Here is an 18,116-nt window from a genome sequence, read left to right as displayed (position 1 = left end):
GAGCCCTCCTGCGGAACCTCAGGCCTGCCAGCCGTCTCAAGGCTTCTCTGTCGTTGAGAGTTCTTCCCCTAAACTCCAAAGCCTGAGGTCAGAGTACCCAAGACGGCTCAGCGGGGCGGCCCCCGGGGGGCGGGGTCCCGTGCTGGGGGCGGGGAGAGGGAAGGACCAGCCCGAGCACCAACCCCCGCCCGGCCCTGCACCAGGAAACGCCTGGGGGAGCGGAGCGCCGTGGAGACCGAAGCCAGGTGAGGCTGGCGTCTGGTGCTGGGGAGCTGGGCCCTAAGATGTGAGCGTTGGGAGGGGTCCCGCGGAAGAAACAGCGCGGAGCCCTGCGAGGAAAGGCATGGCTGAGCTAGGGATGGGGAACCAGGTGGGGCGGAGGGGGGCAAATAGGCGGGGCTCCGCCGCATGCTCAGTAGGAGCGGGTGCAGGGCGGGGCGGGGACGCATGCGTAGTGGGGGTCGCCTCCGGCGGGGAGAAGGGGGCGGGGTCTGGAGACTCACGTGGGGAAAGGTGAATGCAGGCTCGGTGGCCGAGGGGCTGTGGGACCCCGGCCTCGGGATCGGGGCACCGGGCCGGCCTGGGCAGAAAGGCCCGGTACGCCCGGCCACAGAGGGTGAAAGCCCTCTCCATCCCCGGGCTCTGCTCCCCCCGCGCCACCCCCAGGATGGTGATGTCTTCGCTGAAGCTTCAAGATCTCATCGAGGAGATTCGAGGGGCCAAGACCCAGGCCCAGGAGCGGGAAGTGATCCAAAAGGAGTGTGCCCACATCCGGGCCTCCTTCCGCGACGGGGACCCGCTGCACAGGCACCGCCAGCTGGCCAAACTGCTCTATGTCCACATGCTGGGCTACCCCGCCCACTTTGGACAGGTACTGCCCAGGGATGCCTGCCTTCTGAGTTTGGTGAGGGAGGCTGCTGGGATAGGGTCCTGGACCCGCTCACCTGTTTGTGCTGCCCCTTTTTTTTAAATTCTACAATGTTCCAAGCCCTCACAGCATGCAGCACAGACCTCCTTCCCCATTACAGCCCCCACTGGTCATCCGGTGGACTGAACCCTTCTTTCTCTGGCCAGCCCCATCCAGGGCACCTCCTCCCCTCTCCCATCCTCCTCAACTTCCTTTTCTTGAAACTACCCACCAGCTCTGAACTTCCTAAGCCTCACCTTTTGCTGAAGGGAGAGTGACGGGATATGGTGCCCTGAGAAGGTTACCTGGTGTTAAGGAGGAAGATAGAAAAGGGATGTTGAAGCCTCCAGTTTCACTCCTGTCCCTTCCTGGCCTGCCTCTCTCCCTATAGATGGAGTGCCTGAAACTGATCGCCTCCCCCAGGTTCATAGACAAGAGGGTGGGCTACCTGGGGGCCATGCTTCTACTGGATGAGAGGCAGGATGCCCACCTGCTCATTACCAACAGCATCAAGAAGTGAGAGCTTCTGGGAAGCACTCGGAATCGGGGAGATGGGAGAGGGGAACCGGGAACTCCCAGGGGGCTGCCTGCTGCGGGTACTGGAAGGACTAGAGGCTTGACTGACGGTCCTCCCCAAACTCTGCAGTGACCTGAACCAGGGTATTCAGGCCGTACAAGGCCTGGCCCTGTGCACTCTGAGCACCATGGGCTCTGCTGAGATGTGCCGGGACCTGGCCACTGAGGTGGAGAAACTGCTCCTGGAGCGAAGCCCCTATGTGCGTAAGAAGGTGAGATGGCGGGACTCTAGATGCTTGTCCCTCCAGAAACTGTCCTGTTTGCCATACGGCAGAGGCGGGGGTCCCATCCTGGCAGACCCCTGCCCTCTCTGAGCCCCCTGACCTCTGCAGGCTGTTCTGACTGCAGTGCACATGATCCGAAAAGTCCCTGAGCTCTCCGACACCTTCCTCCCGGTTTGTGCCAAACTGCTTCACGAACGTCACCACGGTAAGACCACAGGGCTCCCCGTTCCCTCCTCAGCTCTGGCTATGGCCAAAGGCGGAAAATGGGACCGGAACCTTAGCTCATTGGAGAAGGGTAGTATGTGCACACACACAGTAGACCCTCCTGTGCCCCTGGCCCACCATTCACTTCCCCTGCCCTGACCCCAGGCGTCCTGCTGGGCACCATCACGCTGATCACAGAGCTCTGCGAACGAAGCCCTGCAGCCCTCAAGCGCTTTCGAAAGGTGGGCTGGTGAAGGGACAGGCCCTGGGCCAGGAAAAGAGGGGTTGGGATGGGGCTGATGGTGGAGAAGATTAGGAAGACTGCCCAGATAAGGCTGTGCCCTCCCTCCAGGTGGTGCCCCAGCTGGTACAGATCCTCCGGACTCTGGTGACGACGGGACACTCCACAGAACACAGCATATCTGGAGTCAGTGACCCCTTCCTACAGGTGGGCTGAGCCTCTCTGCTGTAGAACAGAGAGCTTGGCAGTAAGCCCGTGGCCAGTGCTCACCTCCCGGAGAACACTTGGGCTCAGTTAGTGCCTTGGGCAGGGTAGGGTGGCAGGCACAGGACTGCCCAGGTCATCCGAGGACCAGTGCAGGGAAGGGATGCCTGAAGGTCAGAAAATCCAGTTTACTGACAATAAAAAAAAACAGCCTGTCCCCAAACCCCCTGGCCTCACATATCTCTGGGTCCCCTCCCAGGGCCTAAGGGACCTGTAGTGCAGAGGCAGGGGGGGGACAGGGAGGCTCTAGGAACCCAGCCAGACCCTCCCAATGCTCTCTCTCCTCAATGTCAGATTTTCCTCCTCAGCCCCTTCACTCCTTACCCTAAGAACCTCTTCACCTTTAACCCAAACACAGGTCCAGATACTTCGTCTGCTTCGGATTCTGGGCCGGAACCACGAGGAGAGCAGTGAGAGCATGAATGACTTGCTGGCCCAGGTGGGGAACTGGGAGGGGCGCCGGTTAAGTATGTTGCTCTGTGATCCCACCTGGGCAGCTCTCACAGGCTAACTCACCGTGAGGTGGCCATATAATCAGGTCTCGGTTTCCCTCCAGACTGTGGTATCCGTGAGGGGCACATAGTGTGTGGGGGCTTAGGGAACTTTGTTAGCTGGTGGAGGACTGGATGACATTGTGGAGACCTTCCAGAGACGTGAGGAGAGGACAGGGCCCACTTTACATGCATCTTCCGTCCCATCCGTTCAGGTGGCCACTAATACAGACACCAGCCGGAATGCAGGCAGCGCGGTCCTGTTTGAGACTGTGCTCACCATCGTGGACATCCGCTCTGCAGCTGGCCTGCGGGTACCATCTCATATGCCTCTCCCACTGTGGCCCCACCCACCTGCCCCAGCCGGGAAGACAGGTCCCGTGGCAGGCAGTCCCCACTCCTGAGTGAGCAGATTGCTCCTTCCCGAATTGTCCCTGACCTCTGCCTCCCATAGGTTCTAGCTGTCAACATTCTAGGCCGCTTCCTGCTCAACAGTGACAAGAATATTAGGTAAAAATGCCATGTGTCTGGCTGGGTTGTGCCACTGAACCCTGGCCCTCTGCCCTGCTCCTCCCAGAGCCTCCCAATTCATTCTTATCCCTGTACTCAGGGCAGAATGGTGTGGGGAGGAGGGCTGCTGGCCATGGCGTGATGGGGCCTCTCCCATTCTGTTCAGATACGTAGCCCTGACATCGTTGCTGCGCCTGGTGCAGTCTGATCACAGCGCTGTGCAGCGACACCGGCCCACTGTGGTGGAGTGTCTTCGGGAACCTGACGCCTCTCTCAGCCGGTGAGCAAGACAGAAGGCCCAGCTTCTGGTGGCCAAGATATGGACCGGCTCAGAGCAGCTGGAGTAAGGGGACTAAGACAGGGGCTTGGGGAAGAGGAGGGCCTAAGTTACCTCGTATGGACACATCTCTCTCCTGGCAGGCGGGCCCTGGAACTGAGCCTGGCTCTGGTGAACAGCTCCAACGTGCGAGCCATGACACAAGAGCTTCAGGGCTTCCTGGAGTCCTGCCCCCTTGATCTGCGGGCAGACTGTGCCTCAGGAATCCTGCTGGCCGCAGAGAGGTGAGGTGACAGGTGCCCAGGAGGCAGAGAGGGTGGAATCTGGGGAGGGTCATTGCTAGGACTGAAATGCCCTATGTCCCCTAGGTTCGCCCCAACCAAGCGGTGGCACATAGACACCGTCCTGCGAGTGCTGACAATGGTGAGGCAGGGGCTGGCCTGAGAGAACTGGGCAGGAGTAGGCAGGGCTCGCCACACTGACTTGGCCGTGTACCCTACTCCAGGCCGGCTCCCATGTTCGGGATGATGCGGTGGCCAACCTGACCCAGCTGATTGGTGGGGCCCAGGAGCTACACGCCTACTCTGTGCGCCGCCTCTACAGCGCCCTGGCACAGGACATCTCCCAGGTAATGTTCCCACCACCCAGACTCCAGGCTGCCCAACCCTCCCAGCCCTTCCTGAGCCAACGACTCCTGACACCTGGTTCCCAATGGTTTTTCCCTCAAAGTCAGAACTTTCTTCTTAGTGGAGGACATCCTCAAGGGCAGAGCCCTGTTTTCAGTAAGAACATCTGGACTTCTGGTTCTGGTACCTACTGGCTGTGTAACCAGATGACGAATGTAACTTTCTTAATGCTTGGCACACTCAGCTTTCTACCCTGCCCACTCCCAGAACTGTCTTGCGGGATCAAATGAGATCAATAAAAGCTCTTTCTGCATGTATGTTTTTTATTACTGAAATGCTGAGTGAATTAATGGATGCCAGTCAGTATCTGTAGCCCTCTTTCCATATATTAAGTGGGGACCCTCACTTCATCCTTGCTGCACCCTTTGTGGTTAGACCATGTAGTTCTGATACTTGGCCACCAGAGGGCAGAGGACGCCCAGGAACCAGGACAGTGGGGGGACGAACTAACATAACTTCCTTGTGCCGAGGCCCCTCCTTTCCTTTACCCACCCCTCCAAACCTAAAGGGGTGTCACAGGGTTTGGAAGTGAGGGACACTGGCCCAGCATGTGTCTTATCCTACACAGCAACCGCTGGTGCAAGTGGCAGCCTGGTGCATTGGGGAGTACGGGGACCTTCTGCTGGAGGGGAGCTGTGAGGAAACTGAGCCACTTCAGGTGAGACCTGCATTGAGGGTACACTGAGGAGGGACTTGTCGGGGAAGGCAGGGCTGGCCCAGGGTCACTATCTATGCCTCACCCCCCAACCCCCCACCCCCGCCTTGCAAAGGTGGAAGAAGAAGAAGTGCTGGCATTACTGGAAAGGGTGCTGCAGTCCCATATGTCCCTGCCAGCCACCCGAGGATACGCCCTCACAGCCCTCATGAAGCTTAGCACCCGGCTTCGTGGGGACAACAAGTAAGAAGGAGCCCCAGCCCCTCCCAGAGACCCTCTTCTTGGCGCCTCCAGTGACAACGTCCCTTCTGCCCACCAGTTTCTGAGTTCCTCCCCAGGCGCACCCCCCATACCCCCAATTCTTAGGTTCTTCCTTTTGCGCCAAGTATCATGGGCATCGCCCTGCTCTGTGGGGCCTCTCCCTTCCCTGCCACATCCTGGCGTCGACGGGCAAGGCAGACTGCCATTCCCGCTCACACACCACCCTCTGGCCCAGCCGCATCCGCCAGGTGGTGTCCATCTACGGAAGCTGCCTCGACGTGGAGCTGCAGCAGCGGGCTGTGGAGTACAACACACTCTTCCGGAAGTACGACCACATGAGGTGCGACTGGCAGCCTGCCACAGCGTAGAACCCCAATTCCTGCCCTCTCCCCAAATGCCCTCTCCCCAAAGTCCCTTTCTGGGTGCAGGGGTCACAACCTCACTGGTGCCCTCCTCATCACAGTCAGAGCCTCCCACCCACAGCTCACTGAAGCCAAGCTGGCTTCCAGCCCTCCTTGCTCATCTGGAAACCATCAGTAGTGTGCCACCTTGGGAAGTCAGAGGGGCACTTCCAACCCACCATGTGTCCAGGGCTCCATGTTCTTACTCCTCCTGCCGCATGCCTCTTGCAAAAGTGCAGGGTCCACCCAGAGGGCCACACCTGCGTTCCATCTCTCAGGGCGGCCATCCTAGAAAAGATGCCTCTTGTGGACCGAGGTGGCCCGCAGGCTGAGGAGGAAGTGAAGGAGAGCAAAGAAGCAACCCACCTTTTGGAACCAGCCCCCGTCCCCACAGAGCCCCAGGTAAGGAGGCGGAAGCCCCGGGGGAAGAGGACTTGGGGCTTCCATGCCTCGCCCTGATCCTTCTGCCCTTTCCCCACAGGCCTCAAAGCTCTTGGATCTGCTAGACCTCCTGGATGGGCCTTCTGAGGATTCCCAGCAGCCTCCCCCTGTGGATCCCTCCCCAGAAGGCACTTTAATACACCTGCTCGACCTTCCCTGTGCTCCCCTAGCCCCAGGTAAGCCTCAGTAAAAGGGAGATGTCTTGGGGAGGAAGGTGTAGAAATATGTTTCTTCCCTTTAGCCAAGCTCTGAGGTTCAGGTACCCTCTTCCCTGCTGTGTGCCCCCCATAGCACCCCCATCTTAGTAGGTAAAAGGGTTCTGGCATGTACTCCCTTCCTAGACCCTTCATTGTCCTCCCTTTGTTCCAGATGTCTTATCCTGGCCTGAAGACCCTGTTCCCTCCCTGGCCACCTCATATACTTTCCTACTACCCACTCCACTGACCCCTCTTAGCGCCTCAGAGCCTCTCACCTCAAGCCCGTGGCAATTCATGTCCTTTTTACATGGACTATTCTTTCCCTAGCACATCAAATGACTAGCTTATTCTTACTCTTCAAGCCTCAGCTAAAAGGTCAGGTGCTTCCCCTACCACTCCTATGTTCGTCAGTTCCCCCCGGTTATCCTGGCCTAGTTTATTTCCTTCTAGCACCAATTACAGGTTGTGATTATCTTGCTTTTCTTGTTTATTCTCTCCCCCAACTAGACTGTCGGCTCCAACTTCTTGCCCACTTTGTCACTAGCATCTCAAGCAGTGCCCTGCACCCAGTGGGTGCTCACTTAAATTTTGTTGGATGAAAGAATGAGTGAACTCATCTTTGCTCCATACAGTAAGCCGCTTCTCTCTTCCTTCTCTAGCTCCCATCCCAAACCTCAAAGTGTTCGAGCGGGAAGGACTACAGCTGAATCTGTCTTTTGTTAGACCGCCTGGAACCCCTACTTTGCTCTTAATCACGGCCACTGCTACCAACGCCTCAGAGGGTGATGTCACCCACTTCATCTGCCAGGCCGCGGTGCCCAAGGTTTGTGGAAGGTGGCCTGGGCACTCCCGGGGAAAAGGCCAGTAAGCAGAGGAGGCGGATGGGAAAGAGAAGGGGATGAGAAGGGGGTGCCGTGCAGAGACGATCTCTTGGGGAGTTACGGGAAGAGGGTTTGAAACTACTGGGTGTGCAGGGCTTGCCTGACCCTGACCCTGCCCAATCTCCTGTGTTCAGAGTTTCCAGCTGCAGCTCCAGGCCCCCAGTGGGGACACCGTTCCGGCCCAGGGTGGCCTTCCAGTGACCCAGGTCCTCCGAATCCTCAATCCTAACAAGGTGAGCTCCAGGAGCCTCCTGTGAATAGGATCCAGGGAAGGGAGAAGCCATCTGTGCTCACCCTGGTTTCCACTCTATTCCTAGGCCCCCTTGCGGTTAAAGCTGCGCCTCTCCTACGACCACTGTGGCCGGCCCGTGCAGGAGACCTTTGAGGTGAACAACTTGCCTGTGGAGGCATGGCAGTAACTCGGCCTCCACTCCTGGGTCCCAAACCCCTGGGCTCCCAGGCGCTTGGAGCCCACAGCTGAGGACGACCAGCAGGTGGCGCTCTGGTCCTGTGCTTGCCCTTGCAAAAACTGGAGGGGGCCCACCCTCTCCCCCACAAATAATGAAAGTCCAATAAAGCCTGAGGGGGTGAGTTATATTTGTATATATTTGAGGTAGAAAATATATGAATAACAGCAAGGAACAAGTCTTAACAGGAAGTATGTGTCTTCCCTTGGTCTCGGGAATCTGTTTCAACAAAGAAGGGTTTTCTTTCTACCCCTCTCTGGGCTGGGGAACAAATTTGACCCCACAGGAGGCACTTTACCATGTGGGCCAGAGCAGGGCACAGTGGCAAAATCCAACCAGAATGTCTAGGTTTCCAACAGGGATTCCCACCCGTATCCCCAACCTGCCGCTATTCCCCACCCCCCAAGGCAGGGAAATCCCTCCTGCCTCCCCTCATCTCTAACTCAGCTGTAAGGTGGTTTAGGAGCCGCTGGCAGAATCAATGGCATCGACCAAGGGAAGGGGGGTGGCAAGGGATTTTCCTGTGCTTAACTACTGATCACGGCTAAGTGGAAATCCTATAAACACGAGCGGAAATCAATGGAGGCTGCTTAGCGGCCAGGGGAGAGGGGCGGCCCACAGATTGCATCTGACGGATGAGGGAGAGGAGGCAGCCTGGGAGGGCTCCACGAGGATAGCTGAGGGTAGGGTGAAGGAACAGGCAGAGCTGGTGAGAGGGGAGTCACGGTGGAAAGGGAAGCCAGGAGAACAGGCACAGTGAGGAAAGGAATGAACCCCATTGGGCTCAGAGTTCTCTTCTCTGTTGTTGAGGAAGTGACACCTTAGCCCAGGCTACTGTCAGCATCATGAGTCCCCTCTAGCTTCTCTCTGGAGCTGTGTACTTCTAGCAGGCGCTGGTAGTCCTGAGGCCGGAAACGCTGTAGGTACACGATCAGCTTGGCAGGTGCCCGCTCCTGTGCCAACACACCTATAGGCAAAAGGAGAATAAGAGAACCAGAAAGAGCTACAAATGCTTGGAGTCTACTCCCTGCCCACAGAGCTGGACCCCAAAGTTGTTTCCAAGGCAGCCCTGGGATTAGGAATGCCAGCCGTCCAACCAGCTGGCTAACCCACAGCCCACTCCCTGATTTTGGAAGTGGGGCCTAAAGGGGCCACTTCTGGCAGGAGTGGGACTGGGAAACCAAGCATGAGCTCCTCCTCCAGCAAGGAGAAATGGTCAAGAGGCACGTAGGCACCGTGAAGACAGAGGGTGCCCGAGTATCGACTTATTTCAGTATATTGCTCCTGTCCCCCAACTAAGATTAAAGTCCACCTAGACAGGCCAAAGCTCATTGATTTGGTAATGAGGCACATATAGAGATACACAGAGAACCCGAGGGGTGTAGAAAGAAAAGGAGAGCCCTAGCCAGTGTGGCTGGAGCATTGTCCAGTGCACTGAAGGGTCACAGGTTCAATTCTGATCAGGGCACATATCCAGGTTACAGGTTCAATGCCCGGTTGGGGTGCATATGGGAGGCAACTGGTCAGTGTTTCTCCCTCACCCTCTCCCTTCCTCTCTCTCTAAAATTTAAAGAGAGAGAGAGGAGAGAGAGAAAAGCAGCTATAGCCATGGGTTAGGACTCACAGAATTTTAGCCTCTATGTGGTGGAGCCATGATAAGCCTGTGTCTTATTGGGAGTACCTGCCAGCATACTGGGCACATAACTAGGAACTCAGTATATGTTTGCTGAGGTGGTGAGAACAGCTTTCAAGAGCTGTAAGGCCTCATGGGATGCGCCACCCCATACTGTGTGGATGAACTGTCTACAAGGGCACTAACTTAGGAACAGGAAAAACAGAAGCTTGCCAGTGCTTGCCCCAGTGGTCTCTCATAAATGCATTATTGCTTTGTACTGAAAGCTAACAGGACAAATTAAATGAAGATCTAGGTAGCTGTAAAAATGAGGGGGTAGGAGTTGGGAGAGGGGAGGATGGATTGAAGGACTGAAGCAGAGAACTGACAAATAGAACTGAAGGCTAGAGGTATGCGAACTAAATCAGAATGACTGAAATAGATTAGAGACACTCGGCAGAATTAAATCAAGATTAGAGCACGACTGCAAAAGAGGAAAGGGGATTGGATAGAAACCTAAGAAAACTCAGTCTTCTAGAAAGTTGCTAAAACAATTCCCATTAGAGAAATAACGCCCAAACCCTCCCTGCCGCCTGGCCCGCTGGGTACGCCCGGAAGAGGAACAGGGAAAGCAGAGGGTCTGCCTCCCGCACCAAGCATGCTGCCCAACTTGCTGATCTTCTCTAGGGCGGCGGGGACTTCGGCCTCCTCCGGCACCAGGGCCTCTATTTCACCCACGGCGTAGCCAAAGTCGGCTGTGTCCAGGTCCACCCTGAGCGGAGGCTCCTCTGGATCAGCTCTGGAAAGCACCAGTTTCCAGGCACTTCGATTAGTCACAAAACTAGCTACTTCCTGCAGTCCCAGTGGGCCCAGCACAGCAGCCACGCCCTCAGCCCCGGGGACTTCAGCCCCCAGCACCTTACAGAGCCGGGCCACAATTGCAGGCTCGGCTGTGAGTTCCATGTACTCAGTGTGGGGTCCAGAGACACCTGCTGTCCCGGGACATTTGAGCTCCCAACCACTATTTTCTCGCTGTCGCAGCCAGTAGTCAGTCCGCATGAGGTTCAGCTCAGGGGTGTCATAGTAGCTGTCTCGGAAGGTGACCCGGTGCTCCAGGGTGCCCCCCAACTCCTGCAGCCGTTCTTCTGTTTCCGGCCTAGGAACGAACTTTCGCTCCACCTCAATCAATCCCTGGGCCATACTACCTGCAATCAATCAAAAATCATTTGCTGACCTCCCAAGGGTGCTCAGCCTTGCAGCGTGACAGCTCAGCAAAGACACGCCCCCCGCCCGCCCCGCCCCCCCCCCCCCCCCCCACACACACACACCCTTGTAAGAACTTATGAGACACAAACACTGTCCCAGAATCCGCTGGTGCTGCAGCCCTTTCTCCCCGCCCCCCGTCTGTCTGATGTTTTAAGACTGTGACAGTGACAGGTCTCCAGTAAGATCCCTTGCACCGCTGAAGATGTCCTCAATCCAAGGGGCTCCCTCGGAAGCAGGCCGCATGGCCGGTGTCCTCTCAGCGCTCCCCACACACCTCGTTACCCTGCAGGCCGGGGGCTCACTGCCCGGGCGACCCCGCCGACCAGCCCTCCCCAACCACAGCGCGGTCCAGAGGAGCCTCGGGTGCCGCCTCGAAGCCCGAAGGTCTCCCTCTCGCGGGACCTGGAGGTGGCGACGAGAGCCCACGCCACGCCGCGAGGGACGCCGGGAACAGTCCCTGGCCCTGGACCTCGGCCCGGCTCTGCACGCCGGACCAGTCCCAGCGCGAGCGGCCATGTTAGGCCGACGTAGTAGTGCCGCGGCCCGAGAGGCCTGCTAGGGTTTAAAGGGCCGGGACCTCCGTGAGAAGGGGACGGGCCGGCTCCCTGTGCTCTGCTCTTCACGCCGACCTTTCCCGGATCCCGGGAGCGGCCCCGGTCCGCGCTTCAGGAGCCTGGCATCCTGGGGCCGGGATGCATGATGGGAGATGTAGTTCCAAACGGAGACTTTGCCCCCCCCCCCCCTTCCCCGTTCCCCCCTTCCACCATCACCATCGCTATGGTGGCTGCGAATAGTGCCAAGGAGACTATCTAAAGTTGAGCTGGGGCGGTGGGGAGAGTAGGGTGGGAGGGGCTGAGGCCCCAGTCTGGTCTCCAAACCCCTCCCCCCATAAGCAGATGGGCCTGGAATACAAGCCACTCATTGGGACACTGTCTGGCAGATATGTTCTTGACTATTAGGGGGCCACTAAATGCCGGCCACTGGCAATGGGCTGATAAAAGCATAACTAAGAACCCTAGCTGGTTTGGCTCAGTGGCTAGAGCGTCAGCCTGTGGACGGAAGGGTCCTGGGTTCGATTCTGGTCAAGGGCACATGCCTGGGTGTTGGGCTCAGGGTGTGTGGATTCTCGCTAATCATTGATGTTTCGGTCTCTCCCCCTCTCCCTTCCTCTCTGAAATAAAAATTTATTTATTTATTTATTTAAAAGCATAACTAAGACAAGCTTAGCTATTCTGGGTTTTTTTCATGCCTCGGCATGAATGTCCAGGGTAAGGGTGGGTGGGAAACTTTCTGTCTGAGGAGGAAGTGATATTTGGGATGGGAATTAAAGATGTGATGGGATTTCAACAGTTGGAGACTCGGATGGAGACAGGAACAGCCTGAGCAAAGACCCCAAAGCTGGAAAGCGCCTGACCAGTGTGGAAGGAGATGAAGTTAGAAGTAAGTTGTGGAGCAGGTTGGCAAAGGCCTTGAGTGCCAGGCTGAGGAGTGTGTCACGGAGTGTCCAGGGGACACTGAGCAGGTTTTGTCAGGAGTGGAGACTACTCATGGCCATTTAAAATACAGGAAGACGTGGGGGTGGCCCTTTGACTGCTTTGGGAAATAAAATAAAGACCCTCCTGCTCCCTCGTCCCTCTGAGGACTGTGGTTCCCTGGAGGAGTCACTGCATGCCGGCCCCTCTGGACGTGGTGGCTCTTACCAACTCCTGCTGCCCTCCTATGGTTGGCGAGGAGTGCTAGGCTCTCAGCAGGGTCCTCTCCCAGCGTGAACCGTGGTGAGTGCGGGGAGGACGCTGGGTTACAAACGTGGTGTGTTGACCTGGGATGTCTTGGATGCATCCACCCCCCAGCCCACCTGCCATGACAAGTACCAATGGGCAGGGAGGGGGCACCCCAGCCACTAACTCCTCTCACTGGCCTGCTTTTCATCTGTCCTTTGCTTTTCAGTTTTGTTGTCGAGGGGAAGAAGATCTAATCTCTTCCCTGAATTACAAAACCCAATCCCAGCGGCCAGAGGCAGCTTAACGGACAGGAAAGACCAGATTTGGGAGCCAGATAGGTCTGGGGTAAACCCCCAGCTCACTTTTTTTCTTTTTTGTTAACTCTCACTCAAGGACATTCTTTCCATTGATTTTTAGGGAGGATGGAAGGGAGGGAAGGGGGTGAGGGAAGAGAGAAAGAGGGAGGGAGGGGGGGAGAGAGAGAGATGAGAGAGACAAATCAAATTGATTGGTTGCCATCGGCACTGCCCCCGGCTGCCCCTGACCATCCTACCCGGCTGGGCCAGGGATGGAACCTGCGTTCCCTCCACCAGGAATCAAACCCACAACTCTTTGGTGGTCAGGCAGACACTCTGACCATTTGGCAACACCGGCCAGGGCGCCAGCTTCCATTTGGAGGCGTTTGGCTTTGGGCGAGCTGCTCTGCCTCACCAACCCTCTGTTTCTCGCTGGCAAAACGCGGACTGCCTCACAGTTACGTGTGAGGATTCGTTGACAGGGTCGCATACCTGAGATTCCGAATGTTAGCTTCTAGGAACTCCAGGGTTTTTCTTTTCTCTTTAAAGAGTAGACTATAGCAGCTAGGCGGGCCTGGAGCCAGGCCGCCTGTCACTTCTTGACCCAGCATGTGACCTGGGGCCGGCTAATTAACTTGTTGGTGCCCTGGTTTCCTCAGCTGTACAATGGGGACTAGCTGTGAGGGTTAAATAAGTTAATACAGCTAAAGGTGCTTGGAACTGTCCCTGGCACTCCATAAATCTTAGCAAGCATTGTTATTATAATATAGGAGAGCTTATGAGCCTCCCGCCCCACCACTCTGGGGACTCTGTGTGTGTGTGTGTGTGTGTGTGTGTGTGTGTGTGTGTGTGTGTGTGAGAGAGAGAGAGAGAGAGAGAGAGAGAGTGGGGGGGGGGGGAGCTCTCAGAGACCTCAGAGTAATTGCTGTGGAAGAGAATGTTCTGGTATCCAGTGGGAAGGGAGGGGCTCATAAGGCAGGAAGAAGGAATGGAAAAGAGAGGCCCCAGGCGGTTCTGGGAAGCCGGTAGAAGCCAGGGCTTGCTCTAGAGACGATTTAAAACAAAACAAAACACACATATGGTTTCGTAACCCGAAAGAAGAAGAGAAGATGAAAAGAGTTTAAAGGAGCCTGTCCTCTTTGCAGGCTCGGACCTGGCGCCGGAGTCCAGCAGGTGGCCAGGCCCACGGGCCGGCCTTGCCTTGGGGCCTGGGCCCCTCCCACGGCTCAGCGAGGCGGACGCATTCCGCTCGGGCTAGCGGGCGGGCGGACTACAACTCCCGGCATGCACCGCGGCGGGCGGACCGCTGCACCTGCTCAGTGGGGTCGCCCTGGGAGCCTGGGTATTGATTATTCCATTGTGTGGGACGCCTCGGCTCCAGCCAGTGAATGAGGCGGAGGAGTGAGGGCGAAGAGGAGGAGGAGGTGGGCGAGGAGGAGGAGGAGGAGGCGGAGGAGGCAGGGAACGAGCGAGTGCCCTGGGTGAATCAATGGAAACCCCCTCACGAAGCCGGGAAAACACTTCAGCCGCAGCCAAATAGCATTGATTATTTTCCTTCACTTCCCTCACCGCCGTGAATATATTTATTTATTTTTTCCATCTCCATCCCCGACGCCCCGGAGTGAGCGCTGGAGGGAGGGAGGAGGAGGGGGGAAAAAGGAATCAACACATCGGAGAAGTCCCTTCCAAGAGCCGCCCCCTCCCCTCCCCGCCTCGCGCTGCTCGGCGGCCGCGGTTCGACTCCCGTCCCTGCTTCCAGCTGAGGTGTAAGTGCATCGATTTCCGATGCTGCTGGGTTGGTTGTGTTTTTTTTTTTTTTTTTTTCCTCTCTCCTCTCCCTCTTCTTCCCTTCCTTGCTCTTTGGAAGCCTGAGACGGAGGAGAGAGGAGGCGCTCGGCCACTGCCGCTGGAGGGCACCGAGAGGGACTGGACTGGAAGGGGCTGGGGGAGGGGACACGGACGGACGGACAGACAGACCTAGAGCCTGAGGGGGGGGGGGAAGGAGCAGGGTTGTGGGAGGGAGAGGCTTGCGAGCGGGGATGGGGGAAGAGAGAGATGCTGGGGTAGCGGGGAGACGGGGAAGGGAAAGGCATAGAGGCTGAGGCTGGGCTGGGAGCCGGCGGGACAGACGGCGGGTAACGCGAGCCTGGACGGACCGCGCCGAGCAGTGTGGGGAGCGGGGATCCCCGGGGGAAGGGGCGGCCGGGTGAGTGCCAGGGCGCGGAGCTGTCACCCGGGGCGGCCTGGGTCCCGGCGCCCCCCGCCGGCGGCAGGATGGGGGAGAAACCGTGGCAGGCGGGCGGGCTGATGGATGGGCCAGCGCGCTGTGGGTGGGGGTGGGCGGGCGGCGGGCGTAGAGACCCTTAATCTTTGATCTTCGTTTTTTTTTGCCTGAAGTTGAGTTGTTTTTTGTTGTTTTGTTTTGTTTTTTGGGAAGGTGCGAGGGGAGGGGAGGCCGCTGCTACATTCAAGGTGCCGCGCGCCTCTCCCGGCCCCCTGAGCCTCCACCCGCTCTGCCTGCCCCTCTCTGAGTGGCCCTGTCATTTTTGATCACTTGACCACACGTTGTCTCGCTGTGCCTGTGGCACAGCTGGTCCCTGTCCATGTGTCCCTACCTCTGGGTTTTGCCATCCTTCCCCTCATTCATTCTCCCCATCCATCCATCCCTGGGTCTGTATGTCACTGTCTCCGCATGTGGTTTTTCCATCCAAGTAACCCCCTCCCTCCCTGTGTGTCCCCGCCACTGTGTGCCATGCCTGGGCTGCCTGACCGTTCTGCCCATTTAGGACTCCATGCCCTCTCCTTCAGGGTCCTTATGGATTTATTTCCCTGGCCTTTTCAGGCTACTTGAGAGTTTGCTTATCAGTCATGAGTGGTCGTCTCTGGTCAGGGGCCTAGAAGAGCAAGGGATGGAGCAGACATGCCTCCCCTAAGGACTCCTTCCAGCGGCCTTTCAGCAGGGCCGGGACAGCCTCCATGTCCACCTTCACTGGGAAGCTTTGGAACTTGCTAGCCTTGACTCTCCCTTTGCCATGTGTCTCCCCCATCAGGACCTCACCTCTGGCCTGTCATCGGCCTCTCCAGGTGCTCCCCACCACAGACCTCTTCTTGCTGACTTGATTTTCCTCCGCACCCTCACTTTACCATTGTATGTTTTTTTCATTTCCCCATTTTGTTTCAACCCTTTTCTTCCTTCTCCGTCTCCCACAATCTCTCTTGCCTTTTCTCCACCTTTGTTCCCATAATCTGTGGTCTTTCTACCTTTTCTCCTTGGTTACTCTAAGTTCCTTTTATCCCTTATCCTCTCACCCAGCATTTTAATAACCCCAGCCGCAAAAGGTACCAAAGAGCAAGGGTCTGGGAGGTTGGGATTATGGTTTGTGAAGGCACATAAACAGGCCAAGAAATCAATTTAATGGGTTTCCAGGGGCATATAACCCCTTCACCAGTCCGGGTCATTATGTCCGTTAACTGTCAAGTATGATTTTGGAAGGGGACATTCTCTAGGACTCTGAGCTCCACCCTGCTTGGTTGTCCCTTATCCTTCCGTTTATTCTAGTGGCTTCTTCACTTTCCAGTCCGTCTTCGTTCTGCAGCCCTGCTATGATCATGTTTGGATTCAGCACGATTTCTTTTGGAGGCAATTTTCATTAGTGTGACAAAAGCTCTTATGCAGAGGGCCAGGTTCATTCAGCCTAAAGAATGGGAAAGGTGGATAAAGAACCTGGAAAGTTTGCCTTGTTTTAAGCCTATCATTGTTTTCCAGACATCAGGATCTTAGAAGGATAAAAGGAAAAGGTAGATATGGACAGAAGATGGAAGATTTCAGAGATATAGAGTTACAGAAAGGAAGGAGAGGCCGGCTGCAATAAATGCGTGGGGTAGAAAAATGCATGCCATGAGGAATGTGCAAAGGAAAAGAAAATCCATGTGGAATGAGAGGCAGGGGAGGAACCAATGGGTGATTAATGAAAAACTAGGAGAATGAAATGAAAAATGATTTAATAGCAATACAGATGGAAAGTGGGAGAGAAATGATAGAATATTCCTAGAGAGGAGGTCACCAGAAAAAGCAATATGAAATGAATACAATGGTAAAGTGGGGGAAGGGAGAAATTGGAGAATAAGATGAGTGTGGTACAAAGAAGGGGAATGGAAGGCAGAGGAGGAGTGCTGGAGCAGATCAGAGCTGTACAGAGCTTGGTAGGAGGAAAGAGGAAAGGGTGAGCTATCAAAGGAAACAAATGCTTCTGGTGTGAGAAAGACACAGCGTGACGGATGCAAGGAGCGCACTGCAGGAGGGGTGATTTGGAAAAAAAGGGCAGAGTAGAAATACCACTGGGCGAAGCCCCAAAAGAGAGAGATGCCAAAGGAGAGGGGGAGAGGGGACACAGAGCTATCTGGTGAAGAGAAAGGGAAACGGAGCCTCACAAGCATTATTCCTTTGGCCGGATCATTCCGTACCCCACCAACGGCCTTTGCGTTTCATTCCCAAGCCAGGGGAACACAAGCAAAGAGATGAAAAGTAGAATTTCTATTTACTTTAGCTGACAGGAACTTGAATCTTTCTAACCCCCTGAGAACCAAAGACCTCAAGCCTCTGATGTCATAAATTGCTGGTGTTGCCTTGACAACCTGACAGGGTTCCTCCCTCCATGATGTCAGAGCGGCTGGTGTTATCTGGAGGCACACAGAGGAACAACTTGCTGCTTTGCTGGGGGCTGACACTTACAGGGCCCGGGCCTGAGTCAAATCTGTAGGATTTCAGTCTGGTAGCGTGACCTTGCCCTCCCGGAGCTGTTCCCAGCTCAGAATGAGGTCCGGTTTGGGAGTGCTTGAGGTTCGCTGGGGCGACGGGGACATGGAGAATGGGATAGTAGGATTGAAAGGCAGGCAAGGAAGAAAACTGGAAATGGCAGTTACAGAATGTGAAAGCAGGGCTTTGTGAGCAGGAAGGAGACTTATGAAAAATATAAAATGCACCTCTGGGTTTAGGAATGAAGACTGGAGCTGAAATGCAGAGGAGCAGGGATCCGAGCTGTGTGAGAGTGTAAGCTGATGCAGGAACAGAGAAAAGGGAAGGGTTCTGAATCACCAGGAGGCACAGCATGGTGGAATTTGACTGTGGAGAAAGAGGGGAAAAATGGGACTCTGAGTCAGACAGACAAAGCTGTCTGGTGAGAGACCCCAGGTTAGTCCTGATGGCTATATGAGCAGGGGCTGCATCTGTCTAGTTTCTTACTGTTTTCCAGCACCTAGCATGGTGTCACCTGGAAGATGCTTAGTAAATGTCTGTTGATCAAATACAGAGTTAAAGGAAGAGGCTAAAGGAAAAAGTTGCTTGCCTTACTCTCAATCCACCCTTCAGGGCTAAGTCTGCATAAATGGGCATGTTGGGAAATCAGAAACTGGAGGAAAGGGCTGGAGGAGAGTTAACTGGGCAGCAGTGAGATCTGAGAGGGCAGACTGGGTTAGGAGCACAGTTGGAGGCAGCCAGAGTGGACTGTAGGGGCTGATGTGGGAGTCTTTATAGAAATA

At 56.0% G+C, this 18,116-nt stretch overlaps 3 protein-coding genes across 5 annotated transcripts in view; 2 read left to right on the top strand and 1 right to left on the bottom strand.

Annotated features, from left to right (window-relative positions):
* The first annotated feature begins 140 nt into the window (after positions 1 to 140).
* AP1G2 (adaptor related protein complex 1 subunit gamma 2) lies at positions 141 to 7,819 on the top strand. Of its 2 annotated transcripts, XM_059708299.1 has the most exons (22): positions 141 to 245; positions 667 to 871; positions 1,299 to 1,423; positions 1,554 to 1,695; positions 1,816 to 1,912; positions 2,077 to 2,153; positions 2,264 to 2,359; positions 2,775 to 2,855; positions 3,123 to 3,221; positions 3,362 to 3,417; positions 3,584 to 3,697; positions 3,838 to 3,978; positions 4,063 to 4,117; positions 4,200 to 4,322; positions 4,949 to 5,038; positions 5,151 to 5,278; positions 5,532 to 5,636; positions 5,976 to 6,099; positions 6,179 to 6,314; positions 6,995 to 7,158; positions 7,351 to 7,449; positions 7,534 to 7,819. In XM_059708299.1, the coding sequence occupies exons 2-22, from the start codon at positions 668 to 670 to the stop codon at positions 7,633 to 7,635; spliced, it is 2,358 nt and encodes a 785-aa protein (XP_059564282.1). In that variant the 5' UTR covers positions 141 to 245; position 667; the 3' UTR covers positions 7,636 to 7,819. The 2 variants fall into 2 exon arrangements, with proteins under 2 accessions (XP_059564282.1, XP_059564271.1); XM_059708288.1 differs by lacking the exon at positions 141 to 245 and having other exon boundaries at positions 504 to 871.
* Positions 7,805 to 11,194, bottom strand: THTPA (thiamine triphosphatase). Its single transcript, XM_059708324.1, has 3 exons — positions 10,836 to 11,194; positions 9,949 to 10,500; positions 7,805 to 8,650 (listed from the first exon to the last, which is right to left on the bottom strand). The coding sequence occupies exons 2-3, from the start codon at positions 10,493 to 10,495 to the stop codon at positions 8,505 to 8,507; spliced, it is 693 nt and encodes a 230-aa protein (XP_059564307.1). The 5' UTR covers positions 10,496 to 10,500; positions 10,836 to 11,194; the 3' UTR covers positions 7,805 to 8,504.
* Positions 11,195 to 13,734: 2,540 nt separating this feature from the next.
* Positions 13,735 to 18,116, top strand: part of ZFHX2 (zinc finger homeobox 2) — a 30,667-nt gene continuing 26,285 nt past the window's right edge. For both annotated transcript variants that reach the window (XM_059708275.1, XM_059708264.1), the window contains exon 1: positions 13,735 to 14,344. The gene's annotated coding sequence lies outside the window, so the exon portion shown is untranslated. The remainder of the gene's footprint in view (positions 14,345 to 18,116) is intronic.

Source organism: Myotis daubentonii, chromosome 1, assembly GCF_963259705.1.
Source record: "Myotis daubentonii chromosome 1, mMyoDau2.1, whole genome shotgun sequence".
In the NCBI taxonomy this organism is placed as follows: Eukaryota; Metazoa; Chordata; class Mammalia; order Chiroptera; family Vespertilionidae; genus Myotis; species Myotis daubentonii.
This window is presented reverse-complemented; position numbering and strand designations above follow the sequence as displayed.